The 25,468-nt window shown below is 52.7% G+C and overlaps 8 protein-coding genes across 8 annotated transcripts; 2 read left to right on the forward strand and 6 right to left on the reverse strand.

Annotated features, from left to right (window-relative positions):
• Positions 1–180: 180 nt before the first annotated feature.
• K489DRAFT_378377 (uncharacterized protein) lies at positions 181–1,340 on the reverse strand. The gene has a single exon (XM_033604396.1). The coding sequence runs from the start codon at positions 1,273–1,275 to the stop codon at positions 367–369; it is 909 nt and encodes a 302-aa protein (XP_033461037.1). The 5' UTR covers positions 1,276–1,340; the 3' UTR covers positions 181–366.
• An 854-nt stretch (positions 1,341–2,194) lies between these two features.
• K489DRAFT_408437 (ribosomal biogenesis regulatory protein) lies at positions 2,195–2,761 on the forward strand (the record flags this gene model as incomplete). The annotated part of the gene is made up of 1 exon (XM_033607477.1): positions 2,195–2,761. The coding sequence occupies one exon, from the start codon at positions 2,195–2,197 to the stop codon at positions 2,759–2,761; it is 567 nt and encodes a 188-aa protein (XP_033461038.1).
• A 650-nt stretch (positions 2,762–3,411) lies between these two features.
• K489DRAFT_316530 (major facilitator superfamily transporter) lies at positions 3,412–5,383 on the reverse strand (the record flags this gene model as incomplete). The annotated part of the gene is made up of 5 exons (XM_033601170.1): positions 3,412–4,047; positions 4,113–4,332; positions 4,399–4,481; positions 4,544–4,599; positions 4,687–5,383. 5 exons carry the CDS (start codon positions 5,381–5,383, stop codon positions 3,412–3,414), a joined length of 1,692 nt encoding a protein of 563 aa, XP_033461039.1.
• Positions 5,384–7,310: 1,927 nt separating this feature from the next.
• On the reverse strand, positions 7,311–11,006 carry K489DRAFT_315911 (kinesin-domain-containing protein; the record flags this gene model as incomplete). The annotated part of the gene is made up of 3 exons (XM_033601120.1): positions 7,311–7,846; positions 8,045–8,528; positions 8,592–11,006. The coding sequence occupies 3 exons, from the start codon at positions 11,004–11,006 to the stop codon at positions 7,311–7,313; spliced, it is 3,435 nt and encodes a 1,144-aa protein (XP_033461040.1).
• A 4,957-nt stretch (positions 11,007–15,963) lies between these two features.
• K489DRAFT_317004 (PCI-domain-containing protein) lies at positions 15,964–17,391 on the reverse strand (the record flags this gene model as incomplete). The annotated part of the gene is made up of 1 exon (XM_033601208.1): positions 15,964–17,391. The coding sequence occupies one exon, from the start codon at positions 17,389–17,391 to the stop codon at positions 15,964–15,966; it is 1,428 nt and encodes a 475-aa protein (XP_033461041.1).
• Positions 17,392–17,778: 387 nt separating this feature from the next.
• K489DRAFT_334983 (uncharacterized protein) lies at positions 17,779–21,336 on the reverse strand. Its single transcript, XM_033602185.1, has 2 exons — positions 20,892–21,336; positions 17,779–20,819 (listed from the first exon to the last, which is right to left on the reverse strand). Exons 1-2 carry the CDS (start codon positions 21,224–21,226, stop codon positions 17,954–17,956), a joined length of 3,201 nt encoding a protein of 1,066 aa, XP_033461042.1. The 5' UTR covers positions 21,227–21,336; the 3' UTR covers positions 17,779–17,953.
• A 527-nt stretch (positions 21,337–21,863) lies between these two features.
• On the forward strand, positions 21,864–23,478 carry K489DRAFT_170930 (uncharacterized protein). The gene is made up of 2 exons (XM_033599376.1): positions 21,864–22,947; positions 23,196–23,478. Exons 1-2 carry the CDS (start codon positions 22,018–22,020, stop codon positions 23,295–23,297), a joined length of 1,032 nt encoding a protein of 343 aa, XP_033461043.1. The 5' UTR covers positions 21,864–22,017; the 3' UTR covers positions 23,298–23,478.
• Positions 23,479–24,097: 619 nt separating this feature from the next.
• K489DRAFT_316514 (serine/threonine protein kinase, CMGC family, CDC2/CDK subfamily) lies at positions 24,098–25,312 on the reverse strand (the record flags this gene model as incomplete). Its single annotated transcript, XM_033601169.1, has 1 exon — positions 24,098–25,312. One exon carries the CDS (start codon positions 25,310–25,312, stop codon positions 24,098–24,100), a length of 1,215 nt encoding a protein of 404 aa, XP_033461044.1.
• Positions 25,313–25,468: the final 156 nt, after the last annotated feature.

Consider the following 25,468-nt stretch of genomic DNA (forward strand, 5'->3'; position numbering starts at 1 on the left):
ATGTACATGAACAATATGTGCACATATGTACATGCGCGCACCGTACGAGTGGTCTCCAAAACCCAGCGCAAGTACCATCGGCGTGCAGTATAAAATGGGCAGTTGTATATCTCCACGGACGCATATGCAGGATGCTACAAGTCATCGACAATCGAATCAATCCATCACTTGGAAAATTTAGTGTAAAAGGCCAAAATGGTTGAGCATCGAGACCCGGTAGTGACATATACGTCGTTCTCACCAATCGAGACAAGTACCCTCATACATAGGAGAACGTGGCTAGAATCTCTCATCCGAGCAGCAGATCATCGAAACGCTCGATTACACGAGCTCAAACCCACTCCAAATTCAACCGATGCATAATGATCACTTCTCAGACTTCCTCACCACCCAGGTCATCATATCCATCCCTATCGCCGACCCACGCTTCAACCCGTCCCAGCATTCCGTCTCCGCAGCGTCCGTAGCCCCATCCAACCGCGCCGCGAGCTCCGGCTGCGACGACCTCAGCCCCGTAGCATACTCCCTCGCGCCGAGAAAGCCGATCTCCTGCGCGAGCGGGAGGAGATGCGACGGCGGCGTCGTGACGTTCTGCGAGACGAGCTCCGCACCGAGATCCTTGCCGGATCCCCGTTCGAAGAGGCGCGCGAAGGTGGAGACCCAGGAGAGATTCTCAAAGACCTGGTCGGCGGACGCATTTCGCCCGCCGCCGGTCGTGAGACGGTGAAGAGCGGTCATCGCCGGCGCGGCCGTCTCTGCGTCGCTGCCGGGAGCCGCCGCCGCCGCCACCACTACCGAGGTCTTGGATGTGTCGTATTCCTGCCAGTGGAGATACCCTCCCGGCTTGAGCAATTTCAACAGGTTGGATAGAATCGGGACGGGGTCGTTGTCGCGCACGACCAGGAGGAACAGCCGGACGTGGACGACGTCGAATTTCGCTCGGAGGTCCTCTGGGATCGGTGCGAAGATGTCGAGGGTTCGGGCTGTTACGTGGTCGGGCAGCCATTCGGTGGGAGGGACCTGGGAGAGTGATATGTCCATTGCTTCGAAGCGGATTGCACTGTTCTTCGGACGCGGGTAGGTCAGGGACCAGATTCCCGTGCCGCAGCCTATGTCGGCGATGAATGCATCGTCAGGGACGGGGATGCTTGGGTGGAGATGGCTCTCGGTGGAGGAGGTCCAGAGGAAATGCTGGAGGTCGAGACGAGTGGCTGCGATGGTGCTGCGGCTCAGCGGGTAGGATTGGGAGGGTGATGATGTTGCCGATGTAGACATCTTGACGATGGAGCCAAAATGCTCAATTTATCTTGTACAGGAATGATTGCTCGTGGAGATTGTGTTGGACTGCCAGATGTCATGTTTTCGTGAATACCGGAGTGCTATTTATGTTTACATCTAAACATCGTTGCCTGGTTGATTGAATGCTGCCTTCCATTGACTTCAAACTTACCGCATCCTTTCACTAGACGAGGGACATTTGCAGAGTCGATCTTGTCAGCATTGTGACCCGTGGATCCGAGAGTCGGATTCGTACCTGCATGCTGACACCACTAATACTACCTAGGCAGGTAAGCAATCGATGTCCCGACCTTTTGATCTACACCAAAACCAGACAGCGACAACGAACAGACTTCACAACGAGATTGATTGTCCTCATAACTGTAATCCGCTCCCCGTAAGCCTCTCGGGATAATATGAGCAGTTCTGAAAGCCTGAGACGGCAAGAAACGTACATCATCAGAATCTAACCACTCGAGAGGGTTTGGATTCTGTGATGCGCTCTCACGGATTGATCTGACGGCCATATTTGCAAGTGACTCGCTCGCGGTGTCAGCGTGACACCTCTCATCTTGGACGATGGAGGCGACGCGAGGAGCGTAAAATCTGTTCGCGACCGTGTGTTGTTGTCGTTACGACGGACAGAGGTCGTCCGAAAACAACAGGCAGCTGCATAAACGAGGGTCCGTTCGCGTGTTGGCAGCCCCGGTTAGACTTTACGCTACCTTCGCCCGGATCTATCCGTATCTTATCGGCGCGCCAAGATTTCGGAATCTTTCTTGTCGCATGCAAGTTTCGACTGCCCCAAAAATTTCCAACAGGTATCGCCCCGACGGGAGGAGAGTCGAGCACATAACTAGCAATCCCGAAATATCCTCACCGTGATCCAAGTCAAGAGACTATTCCTTCGCCCAAGATGTCCGCCATGGAGGTCGACCAGCAACCTCAACCCTACACCTTCGACCTAGGCAACATGCTCTGCGAAGACACCAACCCGATGCCATCGCTGCGAGACGCGGAGACCAAAGAAGCGCTGCTCGCCGCGCGAGCGCAATCCTGCGCCCAGGCGCTCATCCACCAGCTGCTCAAGACGTGTCCCATAACGCGCTCCGAAGACGACGGGAATCTCCAAATCACCCTGCCGTCCCCCGCGACGCCGCTCCCGCGCGAGAAGTCCGTCCCCAAGGAGAAGGAGAAGAGCAAATGGGAGAAGTTCGCCGCGAAGAAGGGGATCAAGGCGAAGAAGCGGGACGGCAAGCTGGAGTATGACAATGAGAAGGGCGCGTGGGCGCCGAAGTATGGGTACAAGGGGAAGAAATCGAATGGTGGCATCGCGGACGATTGGTTGGTCGAGGTGGAGAAGGATGGAGGAGATGCTGGCGGAGAGAAGAAGGAGAAGAGGGCGAGGGATAAGGGCGATACGGCGAGGAGGAATGAGAGGATTCAGAAGGGCTTTCAGCAGAGGAAGGGGAGGGATGTGTGAACAGCCAAAAGTGACTGAACGGGAGTAATTGGGCAGCACTGAAGAAGGAATGCTCCTTTCCTCCGAGGCCCTGGCGTTCTCGGAAGTCCATTGATGTCCCGACCGCAAGGATTTGCTTGGTCGGAAAGGCTGAAATTGCAAATTTTCCTGGCGTGACGGCGGAATTCCCAAGAACATCGACTGCTGTCTTTCGACGTGGAATTTCGAGTCGTCGCATCAAGGTAGATGAAGACTGGCACTGCTGGATCTTCCGGTGGTGCGTAATCGAAGGCTTAAAAGTCAAAGAATTTGCGATTCTGGGGAAGAATTCACGGGATGAATACCGAGACCACGGGTCACCGACAATTGACATCCGCAAGGGGAAGCATGAGTTTTGGAGTTCAACTGTTATTATGGGAGGGAAGATCAACGATGTATGCAACTTGTTTCCCTTTTTTTTCCAGTGAGAGAGATCACGAATGGTGCTGCTCGACGGCGCAATAAAAAAGTTGAAATTGAATGAATGTGCCAAAAGCTTTTCAGATTCCTGCCTCCGTATATCGTGGTATCAAGATGCAGCTCCAGTAAAGATTTCCAGAAAATCGCTAAAATGTCAAAACATCCATCGTCATCATCCCGCATCCTTTTCCTTCTCGCCATCATGACCATGATCAGAACGTGACCTGAAACCTCTTACTCGTCCTCAGTCTCTCCCCATAGACATAGAACAACCAAGGGATCGGACAAAGCGCCAGCGCCACAAAGGCCAGAAGACTATTGCCCCAACCCAGTCCCAGCTTATTATACATCTGCAGACCGAACAACGGAATGACCCCACCGAACAGTGACCGGAGCACTGTATTCGCCGCCATGGCACTCGCAGCATAAATCGTGAAGGAATCCACCAGATACGTACAGACCGCCATGAAAGCGATATTCAAGGCGATGCCTAGTATTAGGGTGCCGAAGATGGGCACGATCCAGTGGACGTGGAATTCCGCGGTCCAGCCGTAGATGAGGAACGCGATGGGGAGCAGCGGGACGGCGCAGACGAGCTGCGGGAGGCGGTATTCGGGCTTCATGACCCCGCCGTTCTTGGCCGTCAGCCGGGCGAGGAGGGAGTCGGAGGTGAAGGCCATGACGCCCAAGCCGATGAAGAAGCCGATGCCCGAACCCAGGTAGGTGAGGCCCACGGTCGAGGCCCCGAAGCCGTAGACGTCCCGGAAGACGTAGGTGAAGGTCGTAAACAATAAGTACAGAAAACCGTATAGGACGGCCATGAATAGGGACATCAGAGCGCAGACGGGCTTGTGGACGATGAGGGGTTAGTTCGGGGAGCATGTGGGGACGAAGTTCAATCGAAGAAGCTCACCGAGAAAAGTAACATTTTGGTCGGACGCATGATGGATCGGATGAAGAGTGCTTTCGGCGTGAGACCGAGGTCGAGTTTGGACCGGAGATCCATGTTGCCCGTTTCCTTTTGCAGACGTTTGGTCTTGTTTGCGAGGAGGGTGACGGGATAGCTTTCACGGAGCACGACGAAAGCCACGAGGGTGACGACTCCACTGGCGATGGAGATTACCAGGAATATCCTTTTTGCGACTCTCGTCAGTACGAAGCCCTTCCATCGCGATTCGATCCTTCTGCCATTGACTTACCATCGCCAACCTACGCTGCCAGCCAAGAATCCTCCAGCAACCGGACCGATGACAGGCCCAATAAGAGGGCCGAGAGACCACGCCTATGTGCTTTCATTAGCATTGGACGTCTCTCAATCACACTTATCGACCAGCTTTTCCTTACCGACATTATCCGCCCTCGTCGCTCCGCAGGTACCATATCGACAATCGTCCCACCACCTATAAAATGAAGGTCAACAAACCGCAACTCCGAAAAGGACCACGCCCAGTTCAAACAAAGAAGAAGAAGATGAAACCCCAACATACCAATGGTCAACGGCGCCACGCCCCAACACCCCTGAAAGAAGCGAAAAACGATGAACGCCGTGATATTCGGCGCATACGCACACGCGACGGTGAAGACGATAAAGCCCACATTACACGTATGGTAAATGGCCAGACGACCGTACAGCTCCGACAAGGGTGCAACGATCAGCGGCCCGATCGCGAAACCCAGGACGTAGACGGAGACGACAAAGGTCGCGAGGAGCGTGCTGCTCGAGTCGAATTCGTGCATGAGCTGGGGTACGCCGGGCGCGAACATGGAGGAGGCGAGCGGCGTGAGGAAGGTCATCATCGAGAGGATGAAGAGGTTGCCAAATTTTTTGAGGGAGGACCAGTTCAGTGGGTTGGCGGGATCGTCGGGACCGTCCCAATCGATGATGTTGGGGTCGGAGGGTTCTTCGTTGGCGGTAGTGATGGTTGTCGAGGCACCTTTCTCGAGGTCGTGTTGTCGTTGCTGGTCATGGGAATGAACGATGCCGCTGGAGCTACTTGATATTGAATGCGCTTTGGCGGCATGCTTCTCGTCGTGGGGGTCTGTTGAGGTCGACAGATGTTTGGTATGCACAGCGATGGGTTCGACAGGGAAATCGGCATCGTGGTTGCGTTGCAAGGCGACTTGTTGGTCTTCTGGCAGGTCCTTGCCGGGAACGCCGAGCGTGGCTCCGAGCGGGACAGCCATGATGTTTTCAGTCGCGAGCCTGGAGGGAGGAGCATATTAGTTCTCGACTTCGTTCGACGATGTGGGTTTCGATGGTCGTCATCGCGGTGACATATTTCGTCCTGAATGCAAGCGAAACGCGAGTCCGTTCAAATGATGAACTATTGTCGAAATTTACGTACCCAAGTCAGCACCACGTGTCGGAGAAGGTTCGATCGATGCAGTCCACGGGTGGAATTTCTCGGCGCGGGCTTAGGTGAAGCGATGGTGAAATTGCCACGAGATGGAGAGAGAGAGCCGCAACGTCTTGGAAAGTCAATGTCAAGCTTCAATGGGAAGACGCGACACGGAAGTGATAATAACAAGTTGGTCTGCCGACTAATTATAAAGATGAATGCAAGTGGCTTACGATGGTGTCTGTACACAAAACAAAAGGCGGATGCGGATCCTGATTCTCATGTGGCTTGAGGTTTATGCAAATGTGGCGGCGCTTTCAAAGAGGTAAATCAATCAGATCATCCTCCTAACCAAGTCGCTGTGATAGGAGTCTGCTGGGATAGAAACGAAACATATACGAGGCGGCACAGATGCAGCGACGGCGCGGAGAGTAAAAGAGAGCTGTGCATAAAGACGCCTCAATCTCAATCGGCTAAGCGAGACGACGGCATGGAGAGAAGGAGAACCTCACGAGCAGATCTTCCTGGTGCTGTATACCGGTGTCTTCTACTGTGCTGTGCTGTGCTGTGCTGTGCTGGTCCCATCGGAATGCAACAAGCTTCACAGGCGGCGCATTCGTCCCGGCTGGTCGTAACACCATCGCCAACAACGGAACCCAGCTCCGCGTGATCACATCTCTCGCGCACTTCTTGCGTTGCCGTCTTACCCGACCACGACGATTCCATAGTCGACCGTACGTAGAGTCCGGTGCATATCATATCATATCATACACATGATTCGACGGTCCTCTTCGCCGATGTTCACGAGCCTCATGCCTCTGGAGCCGTTTGCGCAAAGGGGGAGCGACGAGACACACAATCGCATAGACGGCAGGGGTGAGATCCGGCGGAAGAGCATACATAGCGATACTGTATTCCTCGAAGAAGAGGAACAGAGATTTGGGCCCAGAACATCTCTAGCGGGCGTTGTGTGCCTTCGATTGGCCTTCTAACCGTTTTACCAGGGTCTCGCTTACCCCAGGATAGGAAATCTCTCCGGGACCGATCCAAGTTCTCGTATGTCGTATCGGCGCGGCACACGACGACCAGTGTAGCGCTGTGACTGCGACTGCACCGAACCGGGACATCGTGAAATAGCCATATCAGGAACTAGAAAGTCAGCCTGCTTCGTAACGAAGCATTAATAGGCGCTGTTCGAGCAATATTCCTTTGCGGTAGGGAGAGGCAAAGAACAGGGGAAAATCGGACCCATTTGCCAACTGACCGTTCATGACAACAACTTCACGGCATCGTTGCTCTCATGAGCAAAGAGATCATGGATTATCAGAGAGAGATTCGAGGACCTCGCGAGAGTGATGAGAACGTGAGTTGCATAAAATTTCTTTCTGATCAGACATCCTATCCCATCCGTGTACATAAAATCGCGTTGGCCCAACTCATTGGGAGCAAAATGTCGACGTATCGAGAACACAGCGAAGGTGAGGGTGAGCAACAATCGCGCAATCGAAACAAAACCCAAGCATAAGGCATCGCGAATAAAAAAAGGTTGAAGAGCAAATCGAGCCCAAATGCTGGGTCCAACCAAGTAGCGAAGGCAAGCAGAGCTCGTCAAATCCAGGCAGATTCTTGTTCTCAAACAGCCGTGTGCAAAATTCTTTCCTTTCCATATATCATTCATCAGATCAAATCCTACCTTTCCCCTCCCCGAAATACCGCACAAGTCAATTGCCGTCCAGACGTCAACCCCGAATTTCCGAAAGGATTCCACCTCATCAATGCCACGTCCCTGTCAACCCCAACCCATTCACCACCGGCGGCAACGGCGCCGTATGCGGCACGGTGGGTGTGACCGTGATGGTTCCGATGGTGGAAGCTTGGTGCGATGACGACCTTCCGCCGAACATCGCGTGAGAGGGAATGATGGGGGATTCCTCGTCTTCCTCTGCGATCGGACCATTGGGAGCGCGGGCCGAGGAAGGGCCGAGGAGCATGGCGGACGTGTTGGCGGAAGAGGAGAGCGGGGGTGAGTTGAGTGGGGAGGTGTCGAAGCGGGTGCCCATGGCGTTGTGGTCGTGGTCGTCGGCGTTGTTGTTGTCAAAAGGATCGTTGGCGGTGTGGTTGATGGAGTTTCCGTGAAGGACGGTGTCGTGGCGGATGCGGAGACTGCCGCGGTCGCCGCGGACGACGTGGCCGCTTTCGACCTTGTCTTGGATCATTTGGTCGAGAAGCATGGTCATTTCGTCGACGGATTTCCGGCGGGGTTTGGCAGAGTGGCCGCTGTTGCTGTTGGGCTTGTCGTCGTGGACGTCTTCGGGAAAGGTCACGGAGACGGGGGAGGACAGGATGGCCATGGGGCTGCTGAAGTTGACGACCGCGCCGCCGGTGCTGGAACGGGAGACGGAAGATGTCGTGCTGCGGTGGTTGTTTCCAGCGCCGCCGGTGGAGTTGCGGAGGCGCATGCTCTGTGTCGAGGTCCGATTCGAGAGGCGTGAGCTGTTGTGGCGACGCCAGGCTTGACTCGTCATATCCGGGACGTTATCGTCAGCTGGAGTGGAAGCGGTGCTGTCCGTGTCAAGCGTCCCGCCCGTCGTTCGTGGCCGCTCGGTGTTGTCGGAGATATCGGTCACATGTGACCGTCGGTTCTCAATCATGTCGCGCTTTCGAGCAGCGCTGCGAAGTGCTGTGACCATGCGCATCTGATCGTCGAGCTTGGCGCGGAGCTCTTCAATCTCGCGATCACGCTCGCGAAGTAGACCCTCGAGGGTGCCATCCTCCGGAAGACCAACACGTGCAGCGAATTGCATGCTCACTCGGCTGTGGCTAGTCCGTCGAGCTTGAAGTAAGCGCTTCTCCAGAGTCGTGATGTAGCGGTTCTTATCCGACAGATCGGACTGCAGCATCCGCACCTGTTGTGCGAGACTCGCTTGTCCCTCGCCTTCCGCGACTAGCTCAGCCTCATCCTCTCCGATGTTTGTTGCCGTGTCGTCAATCTCCATGCGATCCATGGCGGCTGCCGGGATCTCACCGTATGTGGTGGATGTTGCAGATACCACACGGTCGCGAGGTTGAGAATCGGCCCCGTCACCAACCGCCCCATCATTCGTCGTTGAGCTGTTCCTCTTGCTGTCAACAAGAGTATCGCCCACGCTGACAGGTCGACCATAATCGGTGGCTAGACTGTAAGAGCTCATACGGGTGTTCAATCCGCCGACGCTTGAGCTGGAGAAGCGTCCCGAGTTCACTCCGATCGATTTCGACGAGAGAATCAACCGATTGAGGTGACTGATTCGTTCTTTGAGTGCTGTTCGCGCGAGTTGCATCTCCAGCATCTGCTCCTCGTGTCGAATGTGCTCTTCTTTTTCCAGCTCCTCCTCCCGCTTGCGATCTTGCTCGAACTCGTCCTTTTCTTCGTTCACCTCCTTGGCTTTGTTTTGCTTATCAAGCTGTGTCCGCAGCTCCTGGATCTCGAGGCGGTATCTGTCCAGCAAAGCTCTACTACCTGGGTCACCAGGGTTGTTGTTCGATTCATTACGCTTCGCATGGCTGACAATGTTGTTCTTCGCGCGGCTGGCAAATTTGAGCGTGTTGAGAGTTTCACCAGTGTGCGAGCTCGCGTGCGCCGCACTCGTGCCTGCAGACGACAGCTGCACCGTACACAGAATTGAGACGAGGGAGTCACCAGACAATGCCGGTTGGAGCAATCGAGTCAGCTTGCTGTCTCGGTATGGCAGATGCTTGACAGCCTTCTCCTTGTCGCCGCTCTTCGCGCCGTCTTTGCCATCTTTCTCGTCTTCGTTTGACAGTCGTCCGATGACAGTTCCGAGGGTGAGCAATGATTTGTTGATGTGAGCACCTTCAGCTCGCCTTTCCTTGTTCTCGGCGGCTTTCTCCGAACCGGCCAAATCAATCAGTGACAAGGTTGAAACCAAGACTCCTCCTGGAAGGATTTTGTCTGATCTCCTACCACTCGTCCCATCCCCGTGACTAGACGTCCGTTCCCGAGACTCAACAACGATGGAGACGACGGCGTGCGAACGAGATGAGCGTGAGTTGAACTGAGTGCTGCCAACTCTTCGCGCCGTGTCACCACGAGCAATCACACGCAAAAGCTGGTTGGGCGATTGCACAATTTCTTCCTTTAGCGGAGTCGCATAGACACCACGCTTGCTGTCTTCTCGCAACTTGATTTCCTCCTGTTGCACTTGTCCGGGAGTGCTCTGGCTGAGCAAATCGTAGATGCGTTCATTGTAGATTTCCAGATAGCTCACACGCAACAAGAACTCGCGATTCGGGTTTTCTCGAATGTAGGAGAAGATGTCGGTAATGGCGAGTGGGATGACACCAGGCGAGGACGAGGTTCCTTGCATGGAAAAGGTTTTTCCTGTGCCGGTCATACCATATGCAAAGACGGTTCCGTGGTAACCTTCCATAACCCTCCGGACGAGGCGTTTCGCTGCGTTATCGTATACTCGTGCATTGTTGTCATGCGGAGAGAAAACATTGTCGTAACGGTAGTCTCCGCCTTCCTTGCCTTTGAAGGATATGAGCGACCGTCGGCCGTCCACAAGCCATTCGCCATCGGACGCATTGCTCGCTTCTCCATCTCCACCAGATTCGGGTCGGACACGAACACTTACCAAGACATTACCCTTGTCATTTTTCGCATCTAGCTCCTTCTTTGCAGCTGCGTCGACGCTACGCGGCCGTCCCCTGGTCGTGGACTCGTCTCCAGCATCGTCGGCGAGATCGGCAGGATATGAATCATTTGCCGAAGACGAGCGACTCTGTGGCGGTGAAGGCAGGCTGAGCAGACTGTCATGCTGTTTTCCGCCTTCACCTGCAGATATGTAATTGCTTTCGCCGCCTCCTAGACTCGGCGAATATGACATACCAGCTCCTGACATCCGCGATCGTGTGCCATATCCAGAACTCTTTGACGACCGGTGCTTTTTCGGTACACTTTCGGCACTGCGATGCTTGGAAGAATCTCTTTTTGTCTTATTTTGCGCCTTGCCGCCATTGACATCATTTGACGAAGTGGAAGCCGAAAGCGGGCTTGGAGGTAGACTCGTGACTCGCGCAGCGGCTGTCTGGGGCGGTAGAGGGAATGAACCAATGCTTGACGTCTTACGAATGGTCTTGGGTAGCGCCGAGGGGGTGGCTGGGGTATTAGGAGTCGTTACTGAGGAGTCGGAAGCGACGGCTGAAGGCAACGAAGGCGTCGGTGTCGCTTTCAGGACTTTGAGAGAGGGAAGTCCAGTTGAGGTGACGGACCGGGTGGGTGTTGCGATTTTTCTGCTTGGCGGATGTGGCAGCTGTGAGGCGGTGGAGCCACGTCGCGAGCTTGGTGTGTATTCTGACGGATCTACGACTGATCGGGCGCGCGTCTTCGGAACTGGTAAAGCTGGGAGAGGAGCATTCGGCGGTGCTGAAGGCGTCCGAGGCGGACGCGGGATGGTGGAGGTCATGGTCGTCGTGGACATGGGAACGTCGTGAGAAGAGATGCGTGAGGAGGCTCGCTACTGCCGAACAGAAAGGCCGTCGCGACTGGTCGGTGCGAATGAGTAGAGTACCATGCAAGTCGTCCTGTCGTGTTTGGTGTATATGCAGCAGAGTCGCTGGAGCGACGAAAAGAGCAGTTGCTCGGTGGTTGTATATGCTGCACGAACGATGTATGTTTGAATCAGGGTCCCCTTGAAGGCATGGCCCTCGCGACAGTGACTGAGCGAGTGTGCAGCACGTGAGTCTCTTCGACTCGCAATCAGTATTCGAGACCAGAAGGCGACGTGATCCCTTTCGGACGTGTCGAGAAGCGCAAGCAGTGGTCAGTGGCCTGAACTGTGGGCAGACGGTGAAGTCTGGCGCGAACAGCAATGCACTCCACACTCCTGACGGGGTTGGAATTTACGTCCACACCGACCACGTAAGGTCGAGTTTTCCCTGCGGCGGACGGTGAAAACAAAGTCAAGCGAAATGTGCAATAATGTGCAAATAGAACCGAAAGAGCAGAGAAGCACAAGAACAGGAGATTCGGCCTGGGTTGACACCCTCCAACGAACAATTGCGAAAAGATAACAGCAGGCCGAGCGACCGACCAATCGAGCAAGGAATCGATAAAGAGACGCAGCAGTCCCGTGCAGACAGACAGACAGACAGACAATCAATAACGGGGAGGCGGAGGGCGGGCGGTTTTCCCCAGGAACAGGAGGAATCCGCTACAAGGTGAAAGGGTGCGCAGGCGAGCAAAGGGTGGTGGTGGTGGTGGGCTGTCGAATTTCCATCGGTTGTAAAATAATGTACGGTACATGATCAAGCTCAGGGGAGGTTTCGAACTGGCGTGGGCTTTAGCTTGTTCCAATCCCTTTCTACCTAGGTATCCCTTTTACTTTGCCTTCTCCTCTCCTATTGCTTGGGAAAGATTGGCTGTTATTGCATATCTCGTCCATGCATCGTCATGTCTTTGGCCTGTGAAGATGATAAGCACTGTACATGACGACCGTGATCACCACGTAGTAATATCCAAGTTTTGCGCTGTATGTTCCCGGCGACCGCAGATTCCTGCCCACTCCTTTCCGTGATACTGGTGATAGAATGAAGAATGGATGCTCGCTCCCTTACCAGTATCCCTGTCAAACAAAGCTACACTGTTACCGACCAAGCTCAGAACGATAAGAATCACAATGCTCTCTCCCAGCAACGCAGCAATCAATGGTCGCGAGATTTTCTCTGGTGTGCGCAGCAGGATTGTACAGTATTGTGTACAGTACCATCCTATGCATAAGCGCCTGTTCAACAGTGAGCTTCAACTTCCACCAGCCAGGCCCCTGGGAAAGAGAGGTACTCTGTAGGAACAGGGAGATCGTCGCGACACTGTATGTACCATCTACATCTACATATTGCAGTGTGGCATTTCCCATACGAGAGATATGCCTAATCTCATAAGCTCTGAACTCCATACTAGAACGAAGCGACGGGGCATGAAACGAACGCGAACAAGTTCATGAGGGGATGCAATATAGGGGAGTGGGCGCAACAAAAGGGACAAGGGTCCATCCGACTCCAGGACCGTGTTTTCTTCCCACCACCACTGAACTGACAGACCTAAATCCATCTATCTAGGTATGCTTGCGCTTCGGTGTGCCTCCTGGACCCAACGGCAACTGCTGTTGCTGCCGCTGCTGCTAGAAGTCCAACTGTTGGCACTGGCGTGTTTCACTTGTGTCTTCTCGAGTGTCCCGCCCGCACCGCACCGTGCGCGCGGTTGGAAGCCCCGTCTCCGTTGATGATCGCGGCGATGCAGGAGATTTACTGCCGAGACATGGTCATCTCCTTCTGCAAATGTCTTACTCTCATGTCGCAGATCGTCACATGGGCTGTATTGTCCTGTGCTGTGAGCCATCAGCGAAGCCAACCACCAAATACATGCGGCAGAGGGACTCTTGCGTGAAAATCGTGTTTTTAGGGCGCATGTTGAAGAAGGAGGATTTGACTGGACATTGATGACCCACCACCAGCCACCTGGGCAGTTTTGGTGGGTGTGGGAAAGCATGCGGCGCTAGGAGTGGCCCGTCGGGAACGCTTTCGTTGGTCGATATCCACTGGATTGGCGGTCGGGTCCTCGACACCAATATCCCACTTCCCGTCTTCACGTTCCAATGGCATACAGCGCAGACTCGGGGATACTCGTACGGCAAAGCCAGAGGCGGCGTCCATCGTGATGGTCGCGACATGTGAAAGCCACCACGATACCAAACGCGTCTATTGGCCGAAAGCAAATCTACACACGATCTGCCCAATGTCGACGATACACTGAAACATGATCAGAGACGACGATAATACAGCCCGAATGAGGATCCTGTACGTTTCTTGTGAACAACGGCTCGAGAAGGATGCTTATTGTTATTACAGTACAACGGAGATGTACTGCACCGTCCACGCACGAGCAAGCTACACTAATATTACGTCCCTGGCATCGTCTGGCTGTTTTAGCGAAATACACCACATTGTGCAACGTGCATGACGCATGGTGGCTTTATTCTCCTTTCCACCAACCACCAGACATAGATACATAGGTATTTTAGAATTAAGATGAACAATGCAATCGACACACGTCTCGTAAAATGCGCTCCCTACAGACTATTGACATGATTTTAACAAACCCGAGATGATGGGATATGGTCCCACAAAAGCTGCCCCCCACTGACGACATTCACAATTTGCCATTTCCGAGCCGTTCACGGTATCTGTCGATAGTGCCGGAAACTACTCCTGGGCCAAAACGATTAAAGCAAACCCGCAACGCCAGGGATAGACATCCCAGCAATAGCGTGTTGTCCACGACGGATGATAACAACACCCGCCCGCATCCTGCGATGACGGTGAATTGACACACGGTATACAGTATGTGACAATCTACGACCTGTTCAAAACGCCTCATCTCCATCGTTTGTTGTAATGAACACATACCAATACAACTTTAAGCGAAATGGGAAACCCATGCTGTTCATCCCTCGTGGCTGACCGTTTGTATGAGATAATATCATTACTACGCCACACACCGATCTTCGCTTCCAATGGCGGTGGTCTGATCAAGACCCATGGAGTGTTCTCGCTCTCGTATATGTATTGCCCATTGTTGACGCTTGTGATAAATGTGGACACCAGCACAGGACACTACTCTGCACCCGAGCCGGAGATCGTCGGAGCGGCGGGCCCGACCAGGCGTGTGCCAGGGCAGGACATGGCACATTTTGCCACCTCATGTCTACCGTTCCACGTTCATCTGCAATCCGGATGATCTGTGTATGTGTTTCCTTCGCTATGTGGCGGAGACGACGATCTCCAGATGAACAATCGTTCAGTACAGAGAGCACTATACTCCATCAATGTCCTAATCTTCGGGCATAGGAGCAGTCCACGGATAAAAGACTACAGATGCCGACGGACGACCAGCGGTCCTTCATAAGAAAAGGTCATGCGACACCTGCATGCAAGGGTTTCCAACCACCACATCCATATCAGACATGCATGCATGAACACAGTACATGAAACAAACCCGCAGAGAAGAGGTTACGCAACCCTCTTACGAACAGTAGTACAGTGTGAACAGAGCACGGAGAGAGAAAGGTATCGATCGCCCTTGTGGCGGCGCCTGTCAATGATCACCCACGATCGTACAAAACCGTACAAGACACATTTCTGGGAAAGAGGAACCCCGGAACAGGATCTACAAACTCTCCGCGAGACACACTATCTTCAAACGATCAGCCAGCCGGAACTTATTCTCCATGCGTACACAGTACCTAGGTAGGTGACCGCCCTCGTGCGTGGCAGAGAAAGGGAAAAGATCTCCAAAACAGCAAAGGCGGGCGTGCGGGCGGGTTGCGCAAATCTCATGCATGCAGGTCTACAGAACCACCCGTGGCGCGGCGATCATGGACCGCAGCCATCCGCGGAAGGCACGCGAAAAACATGGCCAACCATGGTGTGAAAGATATGGAGTGCGTAATACATTATGTAAAAGCGTGACCATACCCGACTACAGTCTGCGGAATGACAGAAATCTCAATACTACCTGCGCAGGAAATTCGTCGAAACCGTGGGGAACAGAAATCCACCAGAACCGTTGGATGCCGCCGTGTGTTTCCTCGCCGGCTTGCATGCGTGCTGCACCGGCGGCGCGTGGGAACACTGCTATGCGGCCCACAGTCGTTGTCGTTCTGGGCTGGGAAGGTATGGTTGTGGTTGTTCGAACGGGAGGGAAATGGACAGACTCGAGCGGGCATATGCGGGAGCAGTACGGTCCCCGGGCTGTTTTTCTTTTGGAAGAGAGTGACTGGATCATGGGGCGGGGGGGTGGAGAGTCAATCGAGCGATCACATTGCAGACGTGCCTACATGACGGTTTTGTGCGGTCATGCTTTGTCCGGCCGCTGTACTGGCTGGCGGGCTGGCTGGTCGCACATACAGTACATTTGGGTAAGGGAAAGGATCACTCATGCGGATGACTGTCATCGACGAGGATTCGGGTGATGACGGATGTTTCTCTGCTTTGGGCGGATTTCTTTCATTGTTTTTGCGGTTTTGTTGGAGCTAAATTTGTCTTCCCTCCATGTTCTAGATCTCGTAGGGCCTTGTGGCGAGCTGGAATTGCTCGACGATCAACCGCTGTGGCAGAAACTTTCTTCCGAGGAGCATTGATGATCCTCATGATCAATCGACATCACTCCCACATCGACTCATGTTCGATCTGAGCCCCATATCGAACTTGTGCTGGGCATCTTGCACTCGAAGTGTGATATTTGAGCACGGGAAGGGCAACCTTTCGAAGTATTTGTCTTTCTGGGCGGATTTTCGTAGCATCGCCCGAGCATTAAGATGAAAAGATGAAAAGGAAAATCAATCGCAAATGATCCTAACTCATGATCTAATCATCACCGGCGACCGCAGCAAACTGCACCTCTCTTCGCGGCTCGCGTTGTTCACGCTGCTCCCGCTGCTGGCCATCTTGGTGATGACCTCCTCGCTGCCTCCGGTCGTTTCGGTAGTTGCCACCACGACCACCCTCGTGCCGTTGTCCGTCATGATGCCAGTGGTTGTTTGAGTTGCTGTTGGTGTTCGCGCCACTGAGCTCTGCCTCCTTGTCCGCTGCAAACTCCTGTTTCTGAGCACGAATCACAGCAAGGACATTGGTCAAGCTGCTCTTCCAGGTTTCAAGACGGCTGGCGACCTCTCGCCATTGGTTCTCGCCGAAAACTCGGTATGTGCTCCGGTGGATGAGGAATTCCTGCTTCTGTTGGCTGAGCTTGCCTTCAACCAATCCGCTTCGAATCGAGTCAATTACCCACGACTCTACATCTTCAAGAGGAATCTGAAGCGCCTCTGCAATGTTACCGTAAGAGAGTGTGCGTGATTTGGCTTCCTGTGCCCCGAGAGATGCGAGCGTTAGCAGACGCATCTTGCGGTCAAGGACAGCCTCCGAGAGATCATTCGATGACAAGAAACCCGAGTTGGACTCCTTGAACTCCTGTAGATCCTCGAATGTTTCGGACGAGAACAGCTCGAGTAGTTCCGACCAGGTCTGATCTGACTTTCGGAGGGCTTGAACGCTGTCGAGGGCAATGAGGTCTTGGAAATCAAAGTGCTTGTCGCTCTGGAGTGCGACCTTCAGGGCACGAATAGAAATATCGCGTGATGCAGCGGAAGTGGGCTCATCCTGAGTGGTACGCAGAGCCTTGAGTAAGTAGATGTAGCTCTCGTCAATTTCTCGTGCAGCGCTTGCAGCCGAAGAAATGGCGAGATATAGCTTTTGTGATTCCTCCGGCTCCAGCTCCCACTCCTCCACCCAGCTGTCTACATTCTTAAGTTGCGGTTGAAGTGTGTCGAAATTGTTGGAGTTCTTGATCACATCGATGATGGCGAGGAGGACATGAAATCGTGTCTCATCATCAGGTTGAATCGTGTTGAATACTGACGCGAAAATTCCTAGCGCGATGCCAGTGCCGTTGTGCGGTGAAGAGGTGATGGGTTGTGTGAGATATCTGCAGATCGGCTGGAGATACCGACCGGGTTCTTCAACTTGTGAGATCAGATGGAGGAGGAGGTTGTATGCAGCCTGAAGCTCACGCTCCGGCGCGTTGTTGAGGACGGAGCTCGCAAGAACCAGCTTCTTCAAGACAGCATCGCGGTCCGTCTCTTTGGGTCCATCAGGCTTTTCTGCGTCGGCGAGAAGTGCGGTTACATCGGTCGCAACAGTTGAGCTTTCGCCCTTGGCGCCATCGAGGTATGTTGCGAGTTCTGTTGCTAATTCATCGAACGAGCCCTCCACCTGGGAGAGTTTGAGAAGTCCCGGCATTCCTGCTTGGCGGGGTCGTTATCGCCGAACGGGCACTTCGACGAAGATGCACAGGCGGGTTACTGGCTGAAGATGATTCCTGTAATGGTCGGAGTCAAGAGTCCCCGTGGTCGCTGCTCAATTTTGCTCCTTCTGTGTTGCTGCACGTTCGAGCGCCTAGTTGTTCTTGGGGCAATGATGTGACTCTCTTGCTAAGTTTCCCTGGCCCATATCGATGCGGAGGTGGGATGAAATCTTGGCATGTCCGCGATGTTCCTGCGACGACGCACGTGATAACCCTATCTCGACTACAAGGCCACGGAGGGCTCACTTACGATTTATCCCAAAAATATGCAGGTGGTTTCTGTTCGATACGGTAGAAATGAGGGAGCAAGGAGACTCGTATCTCTTATGAATGTTAGACTCATAAAGGGAATGTACGAGATGAATCTCATTCCCCAAAGGCAGGGTATGGAGGAAAGCTACAGTGTTCTACAGTGTTGTTATACAAAATTGGTCTATATGGTGATGACACAAGAATGCCCCGAAGTTTGACTTTGACATCCCTTGACACATGGGCATGCTACTCATGAGCTTGGGCGATGATGCCCATGTCAACATGAGCCCATTCTTTCGCGGAGGGTTCCTCATTAGCGAAACCCTTTCCAAGAACTGCCCACCGGACCTTACTGTCCTCAGTAGCTGAGAGAGTATCACTCAATTCGCGGGCAACCCCTCTAATCTGCTTCGGATCGACGTCCAGAAGTTGGAATCGTCTATTTCTCTCCATTAGATCGTCGATGCCGTGTAGGAATCTCTTCATTCCCATGTCTGCGACGCTCAGAGGCGCATCAACGCCTTGGAATATCAACATCTTCGCCTCATTAATCTGCTTAGTGATGTCTTCTTTCGAATCGCTGCCAGTAGAGGAGCCAAGTTTTTCCAATGCCCAGCGTCCAGCGTCATTCATGACTCCAACAGAACGGACTGGGTTCGGGTCACGATAGGTGTACATGCCAAAGCTGCCGCCTAGCGGGTTGGCGACGGCGCCAGCACCATAAGCTCCACCTTGCTCGCGAATGCTTGGATGAAGTAGCTTGTGGGTAAGAATTTGAGCGAGGACTGCAAATGGCGCACTCTTCTTGGATAAGTACGACGGAATCGGAAGTGCGAGTCCAATATGAGAGATCTGAAACGGTGTCAAGAGCAGTGCCTTCCGGGGATAATCTGGAAGTTGAGCGAGTTCATTGGAGATCGCGACTGGCGGCAGAGATGGTAATGAGATGGAAGAGGCCGAGTCTGTACAGGATGATAAGAAATTCTCCAGAGCTGAGCTGTTCTCGCGGACAGCATCGGAGGAGCATGTCAGCGCTACACGTACCCCCCTTCGCTCAAAGCGAAGCTTTTGAGCAAGGATTGCTTGGAGCTGTTTGAGCTTCTGCATGACATTTTGCATCTCTTGGCTTGTTTCTGATTCTCCGGCGGCTGCGAGTCGCGCAATGTAGCGGACCTGTGTGATGCCACTGGTCATCTCTGAAATTTTGGCGGCCGGCGAGACGCCTGCTTCTGCGAAGCGCTTTGCGTATGCATGGCCTCTATCAGACATGGCGTCCATCGCAGAGGATGCACTACTTGACACGAGCTCTTTGATCATGAGCCTCGCTTTGGGCGAATCGAAGTCTGTATCCAACAGTACTGTGCGTAATAGCTCGTACATTTTCGGAACGTTGTTTTGCAGAGCGTACGCGGCAAGCACAATACCTTCATGAGCCTCGCCAGCATCAAAAGGGGATGAAGTGGTGTGATATCCGAAACTCAAGCCACCGGTGTAGAGCTTGATCGAGTCTTCAATTTCGCCCATGGACTTGTCCTTCGTACCAATCCGAAGGAGCGCGTCATTGAATAATGGAATCAGCAAACGAAGTTCGCTGCTCAGCTCATCCTTCTCGAAGGGAATGACTGCCCGGAAATATGCCAAGCCGTTGGTTGGCGCCTCATACCATTGAACTCGCACATTTCCTTTCGCCGTGTCTTCGTCTCGAAGCTGAGGATGATCTTTCGCGCGTGGGATATCATCAACCTTGAGGCTCGGCAGGCATTCTAGGTTTTGTTCGCGCCCATCTTCCTGCTCTGCTTGAAGTTCAGCCTCGCATCGTCTGATATCTTCGAGAGCTTCTTGCTCAGAGGGATACTTTGCTATGGCTTCGGCAATTTTTTCACGGAGACGTGTCTGCTCTTCGGCTTTGAGGTCTTCGCCATAGCTTGCGGTGGGCACCATTGTGAAAGTCAACGACTCTTCCACCAGAAGGTATTTCTTTAAAAGATCTTCGAGATATGTGGGGTTTGAGGCATACTCCGCCTTGAAAGTTTCGACTGTTTTGTTCCAAGCCAGAGCATCGAAAGGATCGATACCATTGAACCAGCCTGGTTTAAGTCTTTGCACTAGATCCATGCCGAAAGTTGCAGTCTTGTGCTTGAGCCCGAGCTCCAGCTGATGCATCAACCCCTGCACTTTTGATCGATCGAGACCTTTGTCGGCAACGTTCCTGATTGTAGTTTGAATGACCTCTTTCAAATTGGTGACATTGCCTTCTGAGACTCCAACCAATCCAACACTGAAGACTCCCTTAAGTCCAGAAGTATCGTAACCCGTATTCGGAGTGAAGTCGGCACCGAGGCCGGACTCAATCAATGATTGATACATTGGGCTTCCGTAGCCGTCCAGAAGGAGAGTGGTAGCAATTCGTAAGGCAAAAGATTCCGCAATGTCGGTGGTATCGCCCAACAACCACGTGATCGATGTCTTATACTGTGAATCAATTGGCATCATTGGATCTATGGGTCCAGGCGCGGTGACTTCTTTCGCTCCGCCTTCCAGCGAGATTGGCGTTTTGATGTCTGCGTCGATCTGAACCTTCTCGAAACCCGCCAGCGCTCGGCCTAGCGTCTCTAAGTGTGACTGTACAGGCTGATCCCCATATGTGATGATTCGAGCATTGCTCGGATGATAGTGCTGTTGATGGAATTGTTGCAGTTGAGCATACGTCAATTCCGTCATCTTCTGCGGGTCGCCACCGCTGTTGTTCAACGACGGAATGAGTTGCTCCATGAATCGAATGTAGAAGAGATAGTTGGCATCAGACATCTGTCCTTTCATCTCATTGTACACAACTCCCTTGAAGACTATGTCGTCTGCTTCGGAACTAGAGTTGGGTGGAGGGGCTGACAAAGGATTTTCCGGACCGAGGCGCCAACCTTCTTGGACGAAATCGGATCGCTTTAACAATGGTTTGAGCGTCGCGTCAAGGTAAACAGATTGCAAGTTCTTGAAGTCTTGAGGGTTTGTTGTAGCAAACGGATACATTGTATAGTCGGAAGAGGTGAAGGCGTTCATGAAATTTTGAAGTGAACGAGGCATCATTTTGAAGAAGGGGTCACGGACGGGATACCTACCATTCTATCAGCCTATCCATCTTTCGACAGCTCAATCACAGATTTGAGCAGTGCTGCGGTCGACCTACTTTTCTGAGCCGCATAGTGTTACATGTTCGAGGATGTGAGGCACTCCGGTGGCATCCGGCGGATTCGTCTTGAAGCCGATGCTGAAGACGTTGTTCGAGTCCTCTCGGGCGACGTGTAAATATTCGGCGCCAGTCCGATTATGATGGAAATGTAGTGCTGAGAGTTCAAGCTCAGGCACATGCTCGCGTCTTTTCAGTTCGAATCCGTGGATCTCTTCACCAACTGTGGGCAACTTCGTAAGATCCGTTACGGCGGCATAAGTTCGTTTAGCGACTATCGATTTGGCAATGCATCGCCGTGTGTATGGCGCCAATAGGCGCGGCGCACGTAGCATGACTTTTGCCGAAGCGCAATAATCTGATCAATGACGCACCCAGGTATATACGTGAAGAAGAGATGGTCTTCGATGGAAGGAGTAGAAAAGATATGACAATGGGATCATTCATCCCATCGTGGCGGACGTTTCATCGAATGAAATTCAGCGGGCAGTCATCGGGAACGGGAGAGCCAATGAGACGTCAATGACTCGTTCGTGGCCGGCGGGCAACACCATGCAGGCGTTCATGTACCTAACGAGCCAAATGCGCACCTTCACTAAACCTCACACGTCGAAAACCTTGTCCAGCCAACAACAGTCTTTCATTATCATTCCCTATGCCCATTGTATCCCGCAGACTGAACATTCGGCGATCAATCTGTTCTTCATCATCCATAGTTCAGGCGACTAATCGTCGACAATTTCGGTCCGGCTTGCCTAAGTGGCGTACCCGAGACGCAGATACTGCTCCGCTGCTTGGTCTTCCGCTAGGCCCTTGATCTTACAATCACCACAATCACTGTATCATTCTTACGACAAGCGCATCAGGAAGCAAACATATTCCATTGATAAACATAACAACGACAACCTCTTCGTCGAATAACCACAGCATCGTTCATTCGTCGCGTGACCCGGACTGCTCCTGGCTCGAGATCCATGCCAAACGGCGACAGTCATAGTAATTGCCGTCGGACGCCATCACCTCCGGCGAGCAGTGGAAGCTGAATCGTATAATCGTCGGATTTGGAGAGAAGAGGGGTGGACGTTAAATCGAAAGGGAGCGGATTGGCGGTCGAGACAGGATAGTCATGGCCGCAGTCGCAAATGGCTCTCAGCATTCACATCAACATGCCATACAGCCACCGGCGAATGCATCTATGGCCTCTCGGGGCTCCCCTGCGTCCATTGAGCATTCGCGCGATGCTTCTGTAGCAGCTTCCGATGGCTCGTTTGCTGCACCACCTCCGCCATCAGTCAACACCAACGCCAAATCTGCGAAATCAAAGGGCAAAAAAGGCAACGTCAATCACAACAATAACAACGGCACCAACGATCCGATGGACGCTCACAAGGCTCTGTTATCCAAGATCTCGCAACTTGAAGCAACGACACATGAGGATGCGCACCAGTCTGCCGAAATCGACGCGGAGGTCAAGAAAGCGAATCGTGACCTTTCTCAGCTACTAAATACGCTCGAGCCGGAGAAGGGTAAACTTGATCTGCTACAGAAAAAGTACAGCGATCTGTTCGCGGAGATGAAACGAGTAGAGAGGGAGCACACGAAAGCAAAGAAGCGCGCGGATCAATTACAGAAGGAGAAAGAGGAGATTGGAAAGGATCGTGGTCGGGAACGCTCAATGAAAGAGAAGCTCGAGAAGCTGAGTCGAGAGTTGACACGAGAGAACAAAAAGCTCAAGGACGACTATCGCGATTTGAAAGAGAATTCTGCTCATAGAAACGACGAGCTACATCAGCGTCTGGAAGGGCTCGTCTCGGACGTGGAGGGCGTCATTACAAATCGACACTCGCCTGCAGAACCACAACAAGAAGTCGAGCATGATCGAATGTTTCGAGAAAAGTTCACATCGTTCCTTCTGCAATACGAATTACGAGAGCTACATTTTCAGAGTCAGCTACGGGTGAAGGAACTGGAGCTGGTTCAGCAGATCGCACGACACGAGCAATTACGGAAAGCGCAGGAGAACGAATTGAGCAAAAGCCACCAGCTAACGCGACAGGTGAGTACCTTCAGCCAGACGGAGAACGAGCTGCGCGGCCAATTGAACGTCTATGTCGAGAAGTTCAAGCAGGTAGGTCTGCTGCTGTCATCACACCGCCTCACTGCGCGTCTCCAAAATATATTGCCCCAAGCACAGCACCAACATCACATTTACATATATTAGCCAATGCTCTGCACCTGAAAATTCGTGCAAGCTCTCCTTCACAAGCATTCATTGACCACTCCCTCTTCTGAAGCAGGTCGAAGACACGCTCAACAATAGCAACGATTTGTTTCTCACATTTCGCAAGGAAATGGAGGAAATGTCCAAGAAAACTAAGCGCCTCGAGAAGGAAAATCTCACGTTGACTCGGAAGCAAGAAGCGACTAACAAGAACATCTTTGCGATGGCTGAGGAACGCGAGCGAAATGCCAAACAGATGGATCGGGTGCAAAAAGAAAACGAAAAGCTTAAGAGGCTATGTCGGGCGATGCAGGAAGGCGGATATGGCGGCAAGGCTGGGGTGGCTGTTGGGGGAGTTCCAACGCAACACGGCATGGATCCCAATGGCGACCATTCGCTTGCAGAGACGGAAAGCGAGTACGATGAGGATGACGAGGAATATGACGAGGATGAAGAGGACGAAGAGGACGAGGAAGACGAGGAGGTATACGATGACGAGGACACAGAGGAAGACATGGACCCAGATGAAGGGATACTTGTCGACGGTCAAAGAGCGTATGGACCTCCGCCACCTCCACCACCGCCTCCACCTCCGTTAGACGATAAAGACAAGCCGGTATATGTTCTCGGGGGCGGTACCAGTGGTCGAGCTCGTGGGCCTGTCCCTTTGATGAACGGAAATTCAGGCACGGGGCAAGCAAAGGCAGATCGAAGGCCCAATGGTGTTGCAGGCGGCAGCCGACACTGAAGTTGTCTTAAGAACATCATAGCGGCGTGCCCTTTCGATCCTTTCAGCTGACCACTGGCCTTGTAAATGTTCAGCAGCTTCTTTTGATACCAACCTTCGTTGTCAGACGATCAAAAATCTGATAAATTAGATGCAGGAGTAAGCGCACTTCATGCTTTTTATCGTGACCATCGTGCCATGTGCGAGATCAGCGCGCGCTTCGCTTGGCAATTCAGTGGAAGACATCACATCCGAATTTCAAGCTGCGGCTGCCGCAGCACCGAAATCAATCTTCCTTGCTACTCGATCCTTCTCTCCTGCTCTGCCATCGAGCTGACCAGCCTTCTTCGTCAAATCATCTCCCATCACATTCACTCCGCCACCCTTCTTCGGCAGATCTTCCAAACGACTAGGTCTCGGATCCGCGGTCCAGTACTCATGTCTCAGGACGCCTTCCGCATCGAGTCGCTTCCGGGGATCCAGCATCAACATCGCCATGAGTAAGCTCACGCCAGTGGTTCCTGCCGCTCGAAACTCCTGCATCCAGGCGGCGAATGGTCTTAGGGGCGATGGCGGATCATTGGAGATATAGCCGCGGAGTTTCTTTACTCCGGGCCAATTCTCCTCTGTAGGCGTGCCCACTTTGGTCGAGATAAGAGAAATCATGTTGATCTCGGTTTCGGGAATGGCGCGGAAGAGGACTTCACGTGAGATGAGTTCTGCGAAGACGCAGCCGCAACTCCAGATGTCCACAGCACCGGAATAGAATGGCGCCTGGTAGAAAAGCTCGGGGGGACGGTACCATGTTGTGATGGTATTTGAGGTCATCGGCTGACCTGGATCTGCAAAAGATCTGGCTAAACCGAAATCGGCGAGTTTGACAGCCCCTGATGCTGCTATTAACAAGTTATTGGGTTTGATATCACGATGAAGAATGTGGTTCGCATGGATGAAATACACCGCTCGCTGGAGCATCAGCATCCAGGCTTTGATATCGCTGGCGGTGTAGCGGATGCTGTTGTCTTGAATGAGTTTGAGAAGGTCACCACGAGGAAGATGTTCGAGGACGAGATTGAGGTTTTGATTTTTGGTGCTGAAGACTGCGTGTAGTTTGATAATGTTGGGATGGTCTAATTCTTGTAGGAATTTTATTTCGCGGATCGAGTCATATGAGATTCCAAAGTCTGCTGCTTCAGCGCCAATCTTAATCTTCTTGATTGCGAAGATCTTGCTGGGATCGCTGACCAAAGTCGCTGAGAAGACGTCTGCATATTGACCAGAGCCAAGTTTCCCTCCTTTGACATATTTCGATCGTTCGGCTGCGTCCAGTTCTGATGCAAGATCTGTTGCTGCTGGTAATGTAACTTGTTCTCTAGGTGCTGTCGATGTTGCTATATCCTTGCTAGGGGAGAGCTTTAATCGCTTAGTCGGCGGCTCTGGAGGGACATCCAGAGCAGGTGACGTGTAACCCATGAGCAAATTTGGACGGGTAGACCTAAACCTTTTTAATTATGAATATCACAGTAAATGGCACAAATCAGAAATACCACGATCAGGTCGATAGCGAAACACAGTGCCATGAAGTCGGGCGACTCTTGTTGCCTGAGGCGTCAATTCTTAATTGAACAT

The sequence above is a fragment of the Dissoconium aciculare genome (assembly GCF_010015565.1).
Source record: "Dissoconium aciculare CBS 342.82 unplaced genomic scaffold K489scaffold_4, whole genome shotgun sequence".
Taxonomy (NCBI): domain Eukaryota; kingdom Fungi; phylum Ascomycota; class Dothideomycetes; order Mycosphaerellales; family Dissoconiaceae; genus Dissoconium; species Dissoconium aciculare.